The sequence below is a fragment of the Salmo salar genome, chromosome ssa28 (assembly GCF_905237065.1).
Source record: "Salmo salar chromosome ssa28, Ssal_v3.1, whole genome shotgun sequence".
NCBI lineage: Eukaryota > Metazoa > Chordata > Actinopteri > Salmoniformes > Salmonidae > Salmo > Salmo salar.
The window spans coordinates 9987501-10000721 of NC_059469.1; the positions used below are offsets into that span (position 1 = coordinate 9987501).

The 13221-nt window shown below is 40.3% G+C and overlaps 1 protein-coding gene across 5 annotated transcripts in view; it reads left to right on the forward strand.

Annotated features, from left to right (window-relative positions):
* The window catches only part of ca10a (carbonic anhydrase Xa), a 324255-nt gene that overhangs the window by 64524 nt on the left and 246510 nt on the right, over positions 1-13221 (forward strand). For all 5 annotated transcript variants that reach the window (XM_045710258.1, XM_045710260.1, XM_045710261.1 and 2 more), the window contains one exon: positions 3001-3075. In XM_045710258.1, the coding sequence (XP_045566214.1) occupies positions 3001-3075 (75 nt within the window). The remainder of the gene's footprint in view (positions 1-3000; positions 3076-13221) is intronic.

Consider the following 13221-nt stretch of genomic DNA (forward strand, 5'->3'; position numbering starts at 1 on the left):
TATTTACACCTTATAACGTGTTGAATTCACTGCAACAGTGTAGTTATAGCTATGGAAGAATTGGAAGGATTGGTCCTTTGAGCCGGATAGCCATTGTTCAATTGCTATCTGAAACAATTCAATTTTACCCGAACTCTTTTCACTGCAATTGTGTTGCTGTCTCATGATGGGTTTTTGGTGGTGACTAAATGGAGAGTAAAACTAATTATATTGCCGAGAGGCAACACGGACAAGTCGGTTATAATAGGTTATAATAGGGGAAACACTGACTCACTATCGTTCACCTAAGTGCCTGTATTGCAATGTTCAGTGACTCTGGCATCAAGGGTGGTGTTTACTTCCACTTCATTTTACATCGGAAGGGGAAAAGCAATCTATCATTTGGAGAAACCAGTCAGCGGCCAGTCAGGATGGTTAAGATCCATTTTTGGGGGCCGTATGCTGTTCGACACCCGCAGGGAGGTAAAACTTCAGACTTTCTGCCAGACGGGTAGCTGTTGATTGTCCAGTTGATTGCCTGGGAGAAAATAAGGTTTTTGCACTCCTGTGTTCATCCTCTCTATGTAATTGAACCAGTCTCCTGCACCTAGTCTAGCGGTAGGCTAGACCACTCTTCGAAGGGGGTATAAGAACCACCCACCACCCCCTACTTCCATTACGCAGAGGTAAGGCAAGGCAACCTCTAGCCCCTCCATTAAGCCTTGCTTCCCAGTGCAACAGAATGAACAAAACAAGTTGAGGTGTAAAAAGTAGAGGTCGACCGATTTATGATTTTTCAACGCCGATACCGATACCAATTATTGGAGGACCAAAAAAAGCCGATAACGATTAATCGGCTGATTTTTTAAATTTTTTTATTTGTAATAATGACAATTACAACAATACTGAATGAACACTTATTTTAACTTAATATAATACATAAATAAAATCAATTTAGCCTCAAATAAATAATGAAACAAATAATGCAAAAACAAAGTGTTGGAGAAGAAAGTAAAAGTGCACTATGTGCCATGTAAAAAAAGCTAACGTTTAAGTTCCTTGCTCAGAACATGGGAACATATGAAAGCTGGTGGTTCCTTTTAACATGAGTCTTCAAAATTCGCAGGTAAGAAGTTTTAGGTTGTAGTTATTATAGGAATTATAGGACTATTTCTCTCTATACGATTTGTATTTCATATACCTTTGACTATTGGATGTTCTTATAGGCACTTTAGTATTGCCAGTGTAACAGTATAGCTTCCGTCCCTCTCCTCGCTCTTACCTGGGCTCGAACCAGGAACACATCGACAACAGCCACCCTCGAAGCAGCGTTACCCATGTAGAGCAAGGGGAACAACTACTCCAAGTCTCAGAGCGAGTGACGTTTGAAACGCTATTAGTGCGCACCCGCTAACTAGCTAGCCATTTCACATCGGTTACACCAGCCAAATCTTGGGAGTTGACAGGCTTGAAGTCAAACAGCGCAAAGCATTGCGAAGAGCTGCTGGCAAAACGCACGAAAGTGCTGTTTGAATGAATGCTTACGAGCCTGCTGGTGCCTACCACCGCTCAGTCGGACTGCTCTATCAAATCATAGACTTAATTATAATATAATAAACACACAGAAATACAAGCCTTAGGTCATTAATATGGTCGAATCTGGAAACTATCATCTCGAAAACAAAACGTTTTTTCTTTCAGTGAAATACGGAACCGGTCCATATTTTATCTAACGGGTGGCATCCCTAAGTCTAAATATTCCTGTTACATTGCACAACCTTCAATGGTATGTCATAATTACGTAAAATTCTGGCAAATTAGTTCGCAGCGAGCAAGGCAATGAACGCAAGAGCAGTGACACAATTTCATGTTAGCAGGCAATATTAACTAAATATGCAGGTTTAAAAATATATACTTGTGTATTGATTTTAAAGAAAGGCATTGATGTTTATGGTTAGGTACATTGGTGCAACGACAGTGCTTTTTTCGCAAATGCGCTTGTTAAATCATCACCCGTTTGTTGAAGTAGGCTGTGATTCGATGAGAAATTAACGGGCACCGCATCGATTATATGCAACGCAGGACACATTAGATAAACTAGTATTATCATCAACCATGTGTAGTTAACTAGTGATTATGTTAAGATTGATCGTTTTTTATAAGATACGTTTAATGCTAGCTTGCAACTTATCTTGGCTTCTTGCTGCCCTCGCGTAACAGGTAGTCAGCCTGCCATGCAGGCTCCTCATGGAGTGCAATGTAAGGCAGGTGGTTAGAGCGTTGGACTAGTAACCAGAAGGTTGCAAGAACGAATCCCCGAATCCCCCCTGACCAAGGCATTTAACCCCCGTTCCTAGGCCGTCATTGAAAATAAAAATGTGTTCTTAATCTGACTTGCCTAGTTAAATAAAGGTGTAAACATTAATTTTTTTTTATAATAAAAAAATCTGCAATTCGGTGGTCAAAAATACCGATTACCGATTGTTATGAAAACTTGAAATCGGCCCTAATTAATCGGCCATTCCGATTAATCGGTCGACCTCTAGTAAAAATCAATATCTCCAAAGCTCTTCTGGTAATTCTGGGTCCCGACCCTCCCTTTTTAGCGGGACCTTTACCTATTCACCTCAAATATAAAGTCCAGCCCTCCTCTAATCTGGGCTTTTTACTGCACACAACATAATAGAATGCATTTCCAGACGAATGCCCGAGGAAGGTGTGTGTGCGTGTACTTACACTTGTATACGTACCAGTATGTGTTATGTGTACGTGCACTTGTGTGTAGGATTTCCAATCTCATGTTCTGTTTGTTCTCTGCCTGTCTTCAGGGAGTGTTTGTTTGCCAAGGCCTCTTCCTGAAAAGGTTAGAGAGGTTGGCTGGAAAGGATGAGGATCAAAATGGAACATTTACATGAAGGAGTAGAGTCAGTGATGTGAACACAGCGGGTGTTGTCTCTCTTGTCTAAAATTAACATACATCTGATTGACATGCATGTTCTCTGTTTTCTTCCTCTCCGACAGCTCAGCCAAATGTACCTAAAATACATGAGGGATGGTGGGCGTACAAGGAGGTTGTTCAGGGGAGTTTTGTACCAGGTAAGAATCCTTATACTGTACTGTATGCAGTTAAGACTGTTGTTTATTTCTATAAGGTTGTTTATTTTAGTGTGAAGAACATTGCATATTTTCTATTTCATAGCTCGACAGACTACCTTGCCACAGGCTCTGTTTTTACAGTTTTTTACAATCCATTTGGCACTAATTTCAGAACCTTATGGTCATTTTTCAAAACTCAAAACGGTCATCACTTGTAACACAGGCAGTCCAATGTTCAAAACATTGCATTGTGCATTCATATCTTTAAAGAAACCCTGCACATGCAGAATCATTGGTTCAAATAACTAATTTATCATGAAATACCATAGGAACATTCATTTAGATCACCCACACACAATTTACCGATAGTTTCACTGTGTAGTTGTTCGTACAATCATTAAATATTGTAGTACAAAATATGTGATACATGTTTCATTATGGTACTACACGTAAGCACATCACTGTAAAAGGACTAGTAGAGAGAATACTATAGACACAGTGGAATCATTGAACAAAATCTGAAATGTATTGATGAAATACAATAAAATCACTGATAGGTTTCTTTGAATCAAAGCAAAAATATTTAGCTACAAAAAAAGAAAAAAACTACAGTAAAACATCAACTGCAGTGTTCCTCACCTGGCTTACTGTAAAAAGCAAAACAAAGGTTTGATTACTGTACTTCTATATTTCCCTCAACCCTGCCTTGTGGATTTGGCCACAGGTTCTCATCCACATCACAATGGATGTTTTCATTAGCCAAACATCTTGGGAAGAATCTTCGGGCATGGCGAATCCAGGCCTGACACTGGTCTGCCGTGATGTCATTGCATGCGTCATCCATGGCCTGGAGAAGGGTGGCTTTTTCGTGAGGGCGCCTATCGTATACCTTCCACCTCCATGTGGAGAAAAATTCCTCAATCGGGTTTTAGGAAAAGAGAGTATGGGGGTAAGTACAGGGTGGTAAATTGTGGATGGGCCTGAAGCCATGCTTGCATCATTTGAGCATGGTGGAACCTGACATTATCCCACACAATGACATAGGTCATGCCATCAGCTCTACAGACCTAATTCAGCTCATCAAGGAAGGTTACATTCGAACAGTGAATCATGTGGCTGCCTGCAACTCAATATATAGAGTATATAGAGTAGAGAGCTTTAGATGTTGTTCGACCAAACATTAGAACGGGCAACATGCGTAATCTAAGCAACTTTGACCGTGGTATGAATGTTGATGCCACACATGGTGATTCCAGCATCTCAGAAACAGCTGCCTTCCTGGGATTTTTATGCACTACAGTCTCTAGAGTTTATGGAGGATGGTGTGATAAACAAAACACATTCAGTGAGCGGCAGTTCTGTGGGCAAAAACACCTTGTTAATGAGAGAGGTCAGAGGAGAATTTCCAGACTCATTCAAGCTAACAGAAAGGCCACAAATGCTCAAATAACAGCTGTTTAAAACAGTGGTGTGCAGAAGGGCATCTCTTAACGTACAACAACGTGAATAATTCAGGCTGTTGTGGAGGCAAAAGGGGGTCCTACCCAGTACTAGATAGGTGTGCCTAATAAAGTGGCCGGTGAGTGTACAGTAATGTCAAATCTGAAAACATGGTCTGAAAAAGTGCTACATGGAACCATAGAAACATGGTCTGATAAAGAATGATAATGAAATATTACATCCATAGATAATGTAGTCCAATTGGTTCATGTTCCACGGTAATTGGTGTCAATGGATCTTGTTATCCTGAAACTTTCATGATATAAACATGGAATATTGTTCATCAGTTTCCATAAAACTATGCATTAAGAGTAATGCAACAGTTACTTATCATTTTGAGCAGTTGTATCAATTGGTAGTTAGATCATTGTAATGAAATGAATAGACAGTCATCTCAGATGTAATGTGTGAAATTCATTTTGAAATGGTAATACTTTGATGTTAAGTTGTGTCAGTTTGAACAGGTGATTTTAGTTCAATGAACAAATGATCTTAGCTTTATGTGTATTGTATCCAAGCAATTGGAAAATGTGCATTTTGATCATTGGTTGTGAGTTTTGTCTAGAGTTTTGAAAAATGACATCAAGGTTCCGAAATTAGTGCAAAAGTGATTGTAAAAAACTGTAATGCTTACAAGACATTCGTTGCCTTTGTCATGTAGTTCACGTTGTTTTGTTGCTGATTGACTGGCAGGTGTACAAGGGCCTTTCTTTCTACCTCGTTAATTTCCCTCTATGTGAACCCATCAGCCCAATTATTTCCTAAGATTGTACTTTTCTGCTGCTGAGCTGTTGAGTGCTTTCGATGATGCCTGCAGGTGTGTGTGTGTGTGTGTGTGTGTGTGTGTGTGTGTGTGTGTGTGTGTGTGTGTGTGTGTGTGTGTGTGTGTGTGTGTGTGTGTGTGTGTGTGTGTGTGTGTGTGTGTGTGTGTGTGTGTGTGTGTGTGTGGTGTTAATGCATGCCTTTTATTTAAGCCTGCGGATGTGTTATTTTATGTGAGTGAGTGCGTTTGTGTGTGTGTGTGTGTGTGTGTGTGTGTGTGTGTGTGTGTGTGGTGTTAATGCATGCCTTTTATTAAAGCCTGCGGATGTGTTATTTTATGTGAGTGAGTGAGTGAGTGCGTTTGTGTGTGTGTGTGTGTGTGTGTGTGTGTGCGTGCGTGCATTTGCATGCTTTTTTATTATACCTGCGGTTGTATATGTGTAAATGCCACACAATATAACAGCTGAGAATCAACTGTCAGCGACTGAGGAGCGCTGTGTGTGTGTGCGTGCGTGCGCGTCTGTTTGTCAGAGGCACGTCGTCATTGCAATGCTTTATCTCCAATATAATGTTATCGCCCCTGTCCTCGCAGGCCTTCCTGCACCACTAGCCACTCAACAACAGCTGGCACCGCTAATGCACTAGTCGTGATCCCCCTGTGCCAGTGAGGGGAGGAGGTACTGTAATCAGACGTTTTACGCCCTACTCTCTCAGGTCTCTGCCAGAGAGGAGCTGATAGTAGCCGATAAAGAAGGAAACTTTACCTCGTGCGAATGAAGTGACATTACTGAGCTAGGGTGTGATAATCCTGAATCGGTTGATAAGGCACTGTGGTAGTTAAAACTAGGACCACAGGGAGACTTTGGGGAGTCGGTCGGTAGTGTTGTTATGGATATTATTGTACCTTTTCAACTATTTTCATGGATAAAAGGGTAGCTATTAACATTTTGTATTAGGATTTGGTTTGACTAATTCCTCAGGCCCTTTCTTTATTCCAAATCATGTCTAGGGCATGGAGATATTAAGTCCCCCATCTATGTCTACTCATAACCAACTGCAAGAGGTCCTGGGAATTCACAGGGTGAACATTGCATTTGGTTTGTTTAGTTTTTTAAACCCAGCTCTCTGATTCTGTTAGTGATTATTCATTGATTATTTACTTCAGGTATTTCGCTACACCCGCAATAACATCTGCTGAATATGTGTATGTGACCAATACAATTTGATTTGAGGTTTGCTAGTGCTGGGCTGTTACAAAAATGCGCACTCCGATGGGTCCTCTCCCCCGGACCGAGATTTTAGAACATTGCTGTACAGTAGGCTATTTGTAAAAGCTAACGTGATCCCATTTTGTAGCCTTATGTTACATAACTGACCTTTGCAATATAATGTGCCCTTTCTGAGCTACCCCAGTTAGCTTTAGTAGTTCCCAAAGGTCAACGAGGACCATTAGTATATGCCTCCTTTTAATCTGCTCTGGGGAGATGATTCTCCCAGCCACAGATCTAGGATCAACTCATTCTCTCTAGATACTAATACTAACTATCAGAGGGGGGAATACAAAACTAACTTTAGCTCAGTGTCTAGGGCCAACTCCATCCTAGTCATTCAGTGTACCGTCATCTCTTCAGAGAGCATTGAGAAGCAGCTCTTATTGGCACAGTATGGAGTTAAAGGTCATTTAAGATCATCAGCTTTGAGCATCATATGGGGTCATTCCAGGAATCCCGGCCCGGATGTGGATTTTGCTTTTATTATTGTTGTGTTTTTACATAATTTTCCCCTCTATTCTCTTTATCCCATTTCAGCAGATTATCTTGTTGATCCTGCTGAAAGATTATTTTAGAGGAGATAAAGCCTGTGAGGAATGGCTGGTTGCTGTGAGCTAGGATTAGGGAGGGAGGGAGATAGAGAGGGGGGCTTGGCAGGATCCAAAGCAGTGGTTGAACCATCTTGAATTGTCATGCGGGGACGAAGAAAGCTTGATGTGGAACAGGTAGCATGCTGTTCAGCCAGACAGAGGTGTCAAAATGAACATGTGGCGAGAAAGGGGGTTGCATGAAAGTGACTGGTTAACACTCACCCCCTTCCCTTAACTGAAATGACTATCACTTCAGAAATCTCAGTTTATCTCTTTGTCCAATTTCTCTTCTTTTTCACTCTCTTCCTCCACTTTTTCTCTTCGTTCCCTGTCCTTCCCTGTCCTCCCCCTCTCTCTTTCTCCGCCCTCTAGCTCTTTAAAATATCCCTTCTCTGTCCTGCGCCACTGGAGCGCGATGCGGGGTAGATAGAGAAAGCGATGCGACTCGGCTGGCCTGGCTGCCTGCTGGTTGTCTCTCTGATGTGTATCTGGTAGGCATCTGATGGTTCTCTGGTGTGAAGTGTTGGACTGTGTGCTCCAGCACAGACCCTCTCCATGACAGGCACTGGACTAATGAGAGAGAGTGGAAATGGAGAGTACCGGGAGAAAGAGAGAGAGAGAGAGAGAGAGAACGAGAATGAGAGAGAGAGGGGGGGACATAACGAGAGAGAGAGAGAAAGGGGGGGCAGAATGAGAAAGGTGGGGATGAGGGTGAGAGGAAGAGACTAGGGTGGGAGATGGAGTGATAAAGAGGAAGAGATGAGGAGAGGCAATTATAACAACCGTACAACTATGAACTAGACATGTGTAAGCAGCTTTCACCAATTCAGTGCTATTAGGTCTTTAACTTCTATGGGCTACGTGGGACGCTAGCGTCCCACTTGTGGGACACAGCCAGTGAAATATCAGGGCGGCAAATTCAAAACAACAAAATCTCAGAATTCAAATTTCTCAAACATACGACTATTTTACACCATTTTAAAGATACACTTGTCCTTAATGTAACCACATTGTCCGATTTCAAAAAGGCTTTACAGCGAAAGCAAAACATTAGATTATGTTAGGAGAGTACATAGACAAAAATAACCACACAGCCATTTTCCAAGCAAGGATATATGTCACAAAAACCCAATACACAGCTAAATGAAGCACTAACCTTTGACGATCTTCATCAGATGACACTCCTAGGACATCATGTTACACAATACATGTATGTTTTGTTTGATAAAGTTCATATTTATATCCAAAAACAGCATTTTACATTGGCGCGTGATGTTCAGAAAATGTATTCCCACCAAAACTTTCGGTGAATGTGCACATCAATTTACAAAAATACTCATCATAAACGTTGACAAAATATATAACAATTATTTAAAGAATTCTAGATAGACTACTCCTGGATGCAACCGCTGTGTCAGATTTTAAAATAGCTTTATGGAGAAAGCACATTTTTCAATATTCTGAGTACATAGCTCGCCATCACAGCAAGCTATACAGACACCCGCCAAGTTCGGGGTCACCTAAACTCAGAATTAGTATTATAAATATTCCCCTACCTTTGCTGATCTTCGTCAGAATGCACTCCCAGGACTGCTACTTCCACAAGAAATGTTGTTTTTGTTCGAAATAATCCATTTTTATTTCCAAATACCTCCATTTTGTTAATGCGTTCAGAGCACTATCCAAAGGCATAACACGCGAGCGCGGTACCAGAGACGAAAAGTCAAAATGTTCCATTACTGTTCTTAGAAGCATGTCAAACGTTGTTTAAAATCAATCTTTATGGTATTTTTAACATAAAATTGCGATAATATTCCAACCGGACAATAGCGTATTTATTCAAGGAGAAAATGAAGGAACAGCGTGCTCGCGGGACCCGCGCATATCCAATCCCTTTCTCCCCAGGCAGTCCACTCAGTGACTGAGCTCCTATTATCTGCCCAGTAACAGGAGACAGTTGAAACAACTTTCTGAAGGCTTTTGACAGCCAATGGAAGCCTTAGGAAGTGCAACGTTACCCCACAGAAACTGTAGTTTCGATAGAGATTCAAAAGAAGAACTACAATTCTCAGACTTTCCACTTCCTGGTTGGATTTTTCTCAGGTTTTTGCCTGCCATATGAGTTCTGTTATACTCACAGACACCATTCAAACAGTTTTAGAAACTTCAGAGTGTTTTCTATCCAAATCTACTAATACTATGCATATTCTAGTTTCTGAGCCAGAGTAGTAACCAGTTTAATTTGGGTACGTTTTTCATCCGGGCGTGAAAGTACTGCCCCCTATACCTTAAGAAGTTTTAAGGTCCATGAAGGGAAACAATGGAATCCATCTTCTTTTTCCTACTCTGCACTTGCAACAGTGTTACTATGTACCCCAGATGTAGCACCAGCTTTGCTGCAATGAAAGTCTTCCGAATTACTGCTCCGCTGCTTAAATGATAACAAGTCATGGAAGACTCTTGATCTGAAAAATATCAAATATGAGATATAATCAGGCAGAAGCAGACAATCAGTATGATCCGTTGTTGAAGCGTCAAACTCTGTCATCTTTTTTTACACAGTTAATGATAGCACTTTCAATTCTTCATTCCCTTCTCTGTAAAAGTCGGATTTAACATCCACACTTCTGTTTTGAATAATAACAGTATAAGTGTTAGTTTTCTTTGAAAGGAGGGGATTGATTAACAAATTAAAGGTTTCTTCAGCCTTTTCTTGAGTCTCAGTGCTCAGAGACAAGGAGGATTCACCAATTACAGGTTTCTGAGCTACCGTATCCAAAACCCGGCTTCCTGAAAATCCCTTTAAAGCTTTTTAACTTAATTCTCCAGTTAAAGGGCAATTCCGACACTTTTCAACCTCCTACTTATCATCTCCAGCACCAACCCAGTGTCTACATATGTGAAAACAATGCGTTTCTATGATCTGTGGTTAAAAATATAAGAATAAAGGTCCAAAACAATGCTGCTGTGACATCACAGGGTAGGATTAAAAGTTTTTAAAAAACAGTGATTTTCAAAACCTGCCATGAGTTTTAGTTTTAGGTATTTTCTTCCTCCCCACTTCACTGCGAATCTCATAGTGTTTTTTAAAATCACTGTTTTTAAAATGTTTGAACTTTTGATGATGTCATCAGGTAGATGAAATGCACCGTTTTCACATATGTAGATACTGGTATTGTGCTGGAGATAATGAAATGAGGTTGAAAAGTGGTGGAATTGCCCTTTAAGTCCCTTCAAAATCACTGGCTGCTGCTAATTGTTAGATATATATATATTATGTAAGTGTGTGTGTGTCTGGCAGATAGTGAGTGCTTCTCCGAGTAACAGTCTCTGATCGAAACTCAATTAAACAACACAGAGACGATCCACGAGGGCGCGGCAGCTTTGCAACCTGCGCTTTATTGGGGGAAAATTGATATCCTATAGCACTTTGCCAGCTTCTTTCTGCTACACAGGCACTAGAAGGACTAGCAAAGGGACAATGTGCATTAAAGATCCTTAGTGATGAAACACTGTTAGGGGCTGTTGGAGGAACAATGTGAGCTGTTTTGATTGGACCAGTAGATGAAGTTCTGCGTTGTGATTAGTAGTGTTGTTACGATACCAGAATTTTTACTTCAATACCGATACCAGGTTTAGTATCACGATACTCATTACTGGAATGATACTCAATGCCAAAATTATACCACGGCAAAGAAACAATAGCGTGTTAGCTTTCACAGAATAACAGGATAACCACTGGGCTTTATTTCATATTTTTTTACATTGAACAATATGTTGAATACTGGTTGAACAACTAAAATAACACATAGAATATCTTCTATTCTATATTCAATTTCTTTCAAAAATAAAACACCATATTAAATAACAGAGAAGCAGAGCATGCAATAATTTTACAATGACATCTAAACTGTTTTAAAATGTCAGGGTAATTTGCTAATCTATGACCATAATATTGGGTAAATTACATGCATTAGACCTATGATTCATTATTCATCTACAGTGCCTTTAGAAAGTATTAACACTCCTTGACTTTTTGAAAATGTTGTAGCGTAACAACCTGACTTTAAAATTGATTAAATTTACATTTTGTGTCACTGGTCTACACACAATACCCCATAATGTCAAAGTGGAATCATGTATTTAGACATTTTTACAAATGAATAAAAAAATGTAAAGCTGAAATGGCTTGAGTCAACAAGTATTTAACCCCTTTGTTATGGCAAGCCTAAATTTGTTTTGCTTAACAAGTCAAATAATAAGTTCCATGGACTCACTCTGTGTGCAAAAATAGTGTTTAACATAATTTTTATGACTACCTCATCTCTGTACCCCACACATACAGTTAATTATCTGTAAGGTTCTTTGCAGCAATTTGACCTGGCTTGATTCAGGCAGTCTCCTCTGAAAAGTTGATGTTGAGATGTGTCTGTTACTTGAACTCAGTGAAGCATTTATTTGGGCTGCAAGCTGATGTGCAATTAACTCTAATGAACTTATCCTCTGCAGCAGCGGTATCTCTTTCTTTCCTGTGGTGGTCCTCATGAGAGCCAGTTTCATCATAGCGCTTGATGGTTTTTGTGACTGCACTTGAAGAAACTTTCAAAGTTCTTGACATTTTCCAGATTGACTGACCTTCATGTCTTAAAGTAATGATGGACTGTCATTTCTCTTTGCTTAATTGAGCTGTATACCACCCCTACCTTGTCACAGCACAGCTGATTGGTTCAAACGCATTAAGAAGGAAATAAATTCCACAAATTAACTTTTTCCAAGGCACACCTGTTAATTGAAATGCATTCCAGATGACCTCGTGAAGCTGGTTGAGAGAATGCCTAGTGTACAAAGCTGTCATCAAGGCAAAGGGTGGCTACTTTGAAGAATCTCAAATATAAAATAGATTTAGATTTGTTTAACACCTTTTTGGTTACTACTGTCACAACTTCCGCCGAAGTTGGTGCCTCTCCTTATTCGGGCGGCGTTCGGCGACCGACGTCACCGGCTTTCTAGCCGCCACCGATCTACGTTTCATTTGTTTTGTCTTGATTGTACACACTTGGTTTCCATTACGTTATCATTTATTCCCTATTGAACCCTCTGGTTCCCACATGGTTTTGTGCTTGTTTGTTCTTTGTCAAGTGGTCGCTCTTTTGTGTCGAGCTGGAATATTTGCCCCGTATGGAATTTGTTTGTGATTTATTCGAGTAAAGTACATTTTTACTCAGTTCTGTGTCCTGCGCCTGACTCCGTCCTACCCGCTGCACACTGACACTTGACAACTTCATGACTCCATATGTGTTATTTCATAGTTTTGATGTCTTCACTATTATTCTACAATGTAGACAATAAAGACAATAAAAATAAAGAAATACCCTTTAATGAGTAGGTGTTCCAAAAGGTTTGACTGGTACTGTATGTCATTGCCACTCAAAAACAATTTGAATTGAGTTTTCAGTTGAATAACATTACAATGCAAATGTCATGTGTAAAACTGCTTTTCATGTTGTTTTACAACTAAACCTCCCTTGCACTGCACTGCTTTGTAACACATTTTGCATAGTTGTTTTGGTGGGCTGACCTTTATCATCTGCTCTGTAAGCAAAGTATTCCCACAGTTCCCTTCTGGAACCAGTTTGGTCATCAAGCTGCCCGCGTGGAGGTATGATGTTTTCGTTAGAAGAAGCCATGCTGTCGGAATTTTCTCTCCCTTCTGGCTTGCTTCTCAAAAGCGGCTGGTGCTTTGTCAGCAGCATACACAAGCACAAGTAGCCACTAGCCTGGCTGTCTTACTACTGCAAGGGTTATGACGGTTATGGAATTCTGGGTAACGATTCATTGTCATGCAAATTCCAAAATTAGCTACGTCATACAGTACGTCATGAATACAACACTGCTTTGGTGACACCCCTGCATAAAAAACAAATGGTTTTGACTCTGTGGAACTTTTGGAAAATTTGCATTTCCTTCTGACCGTGCCGTTCTGCTCGTAAAATTATTAACAACTTTACCCAATTCATGCAAAA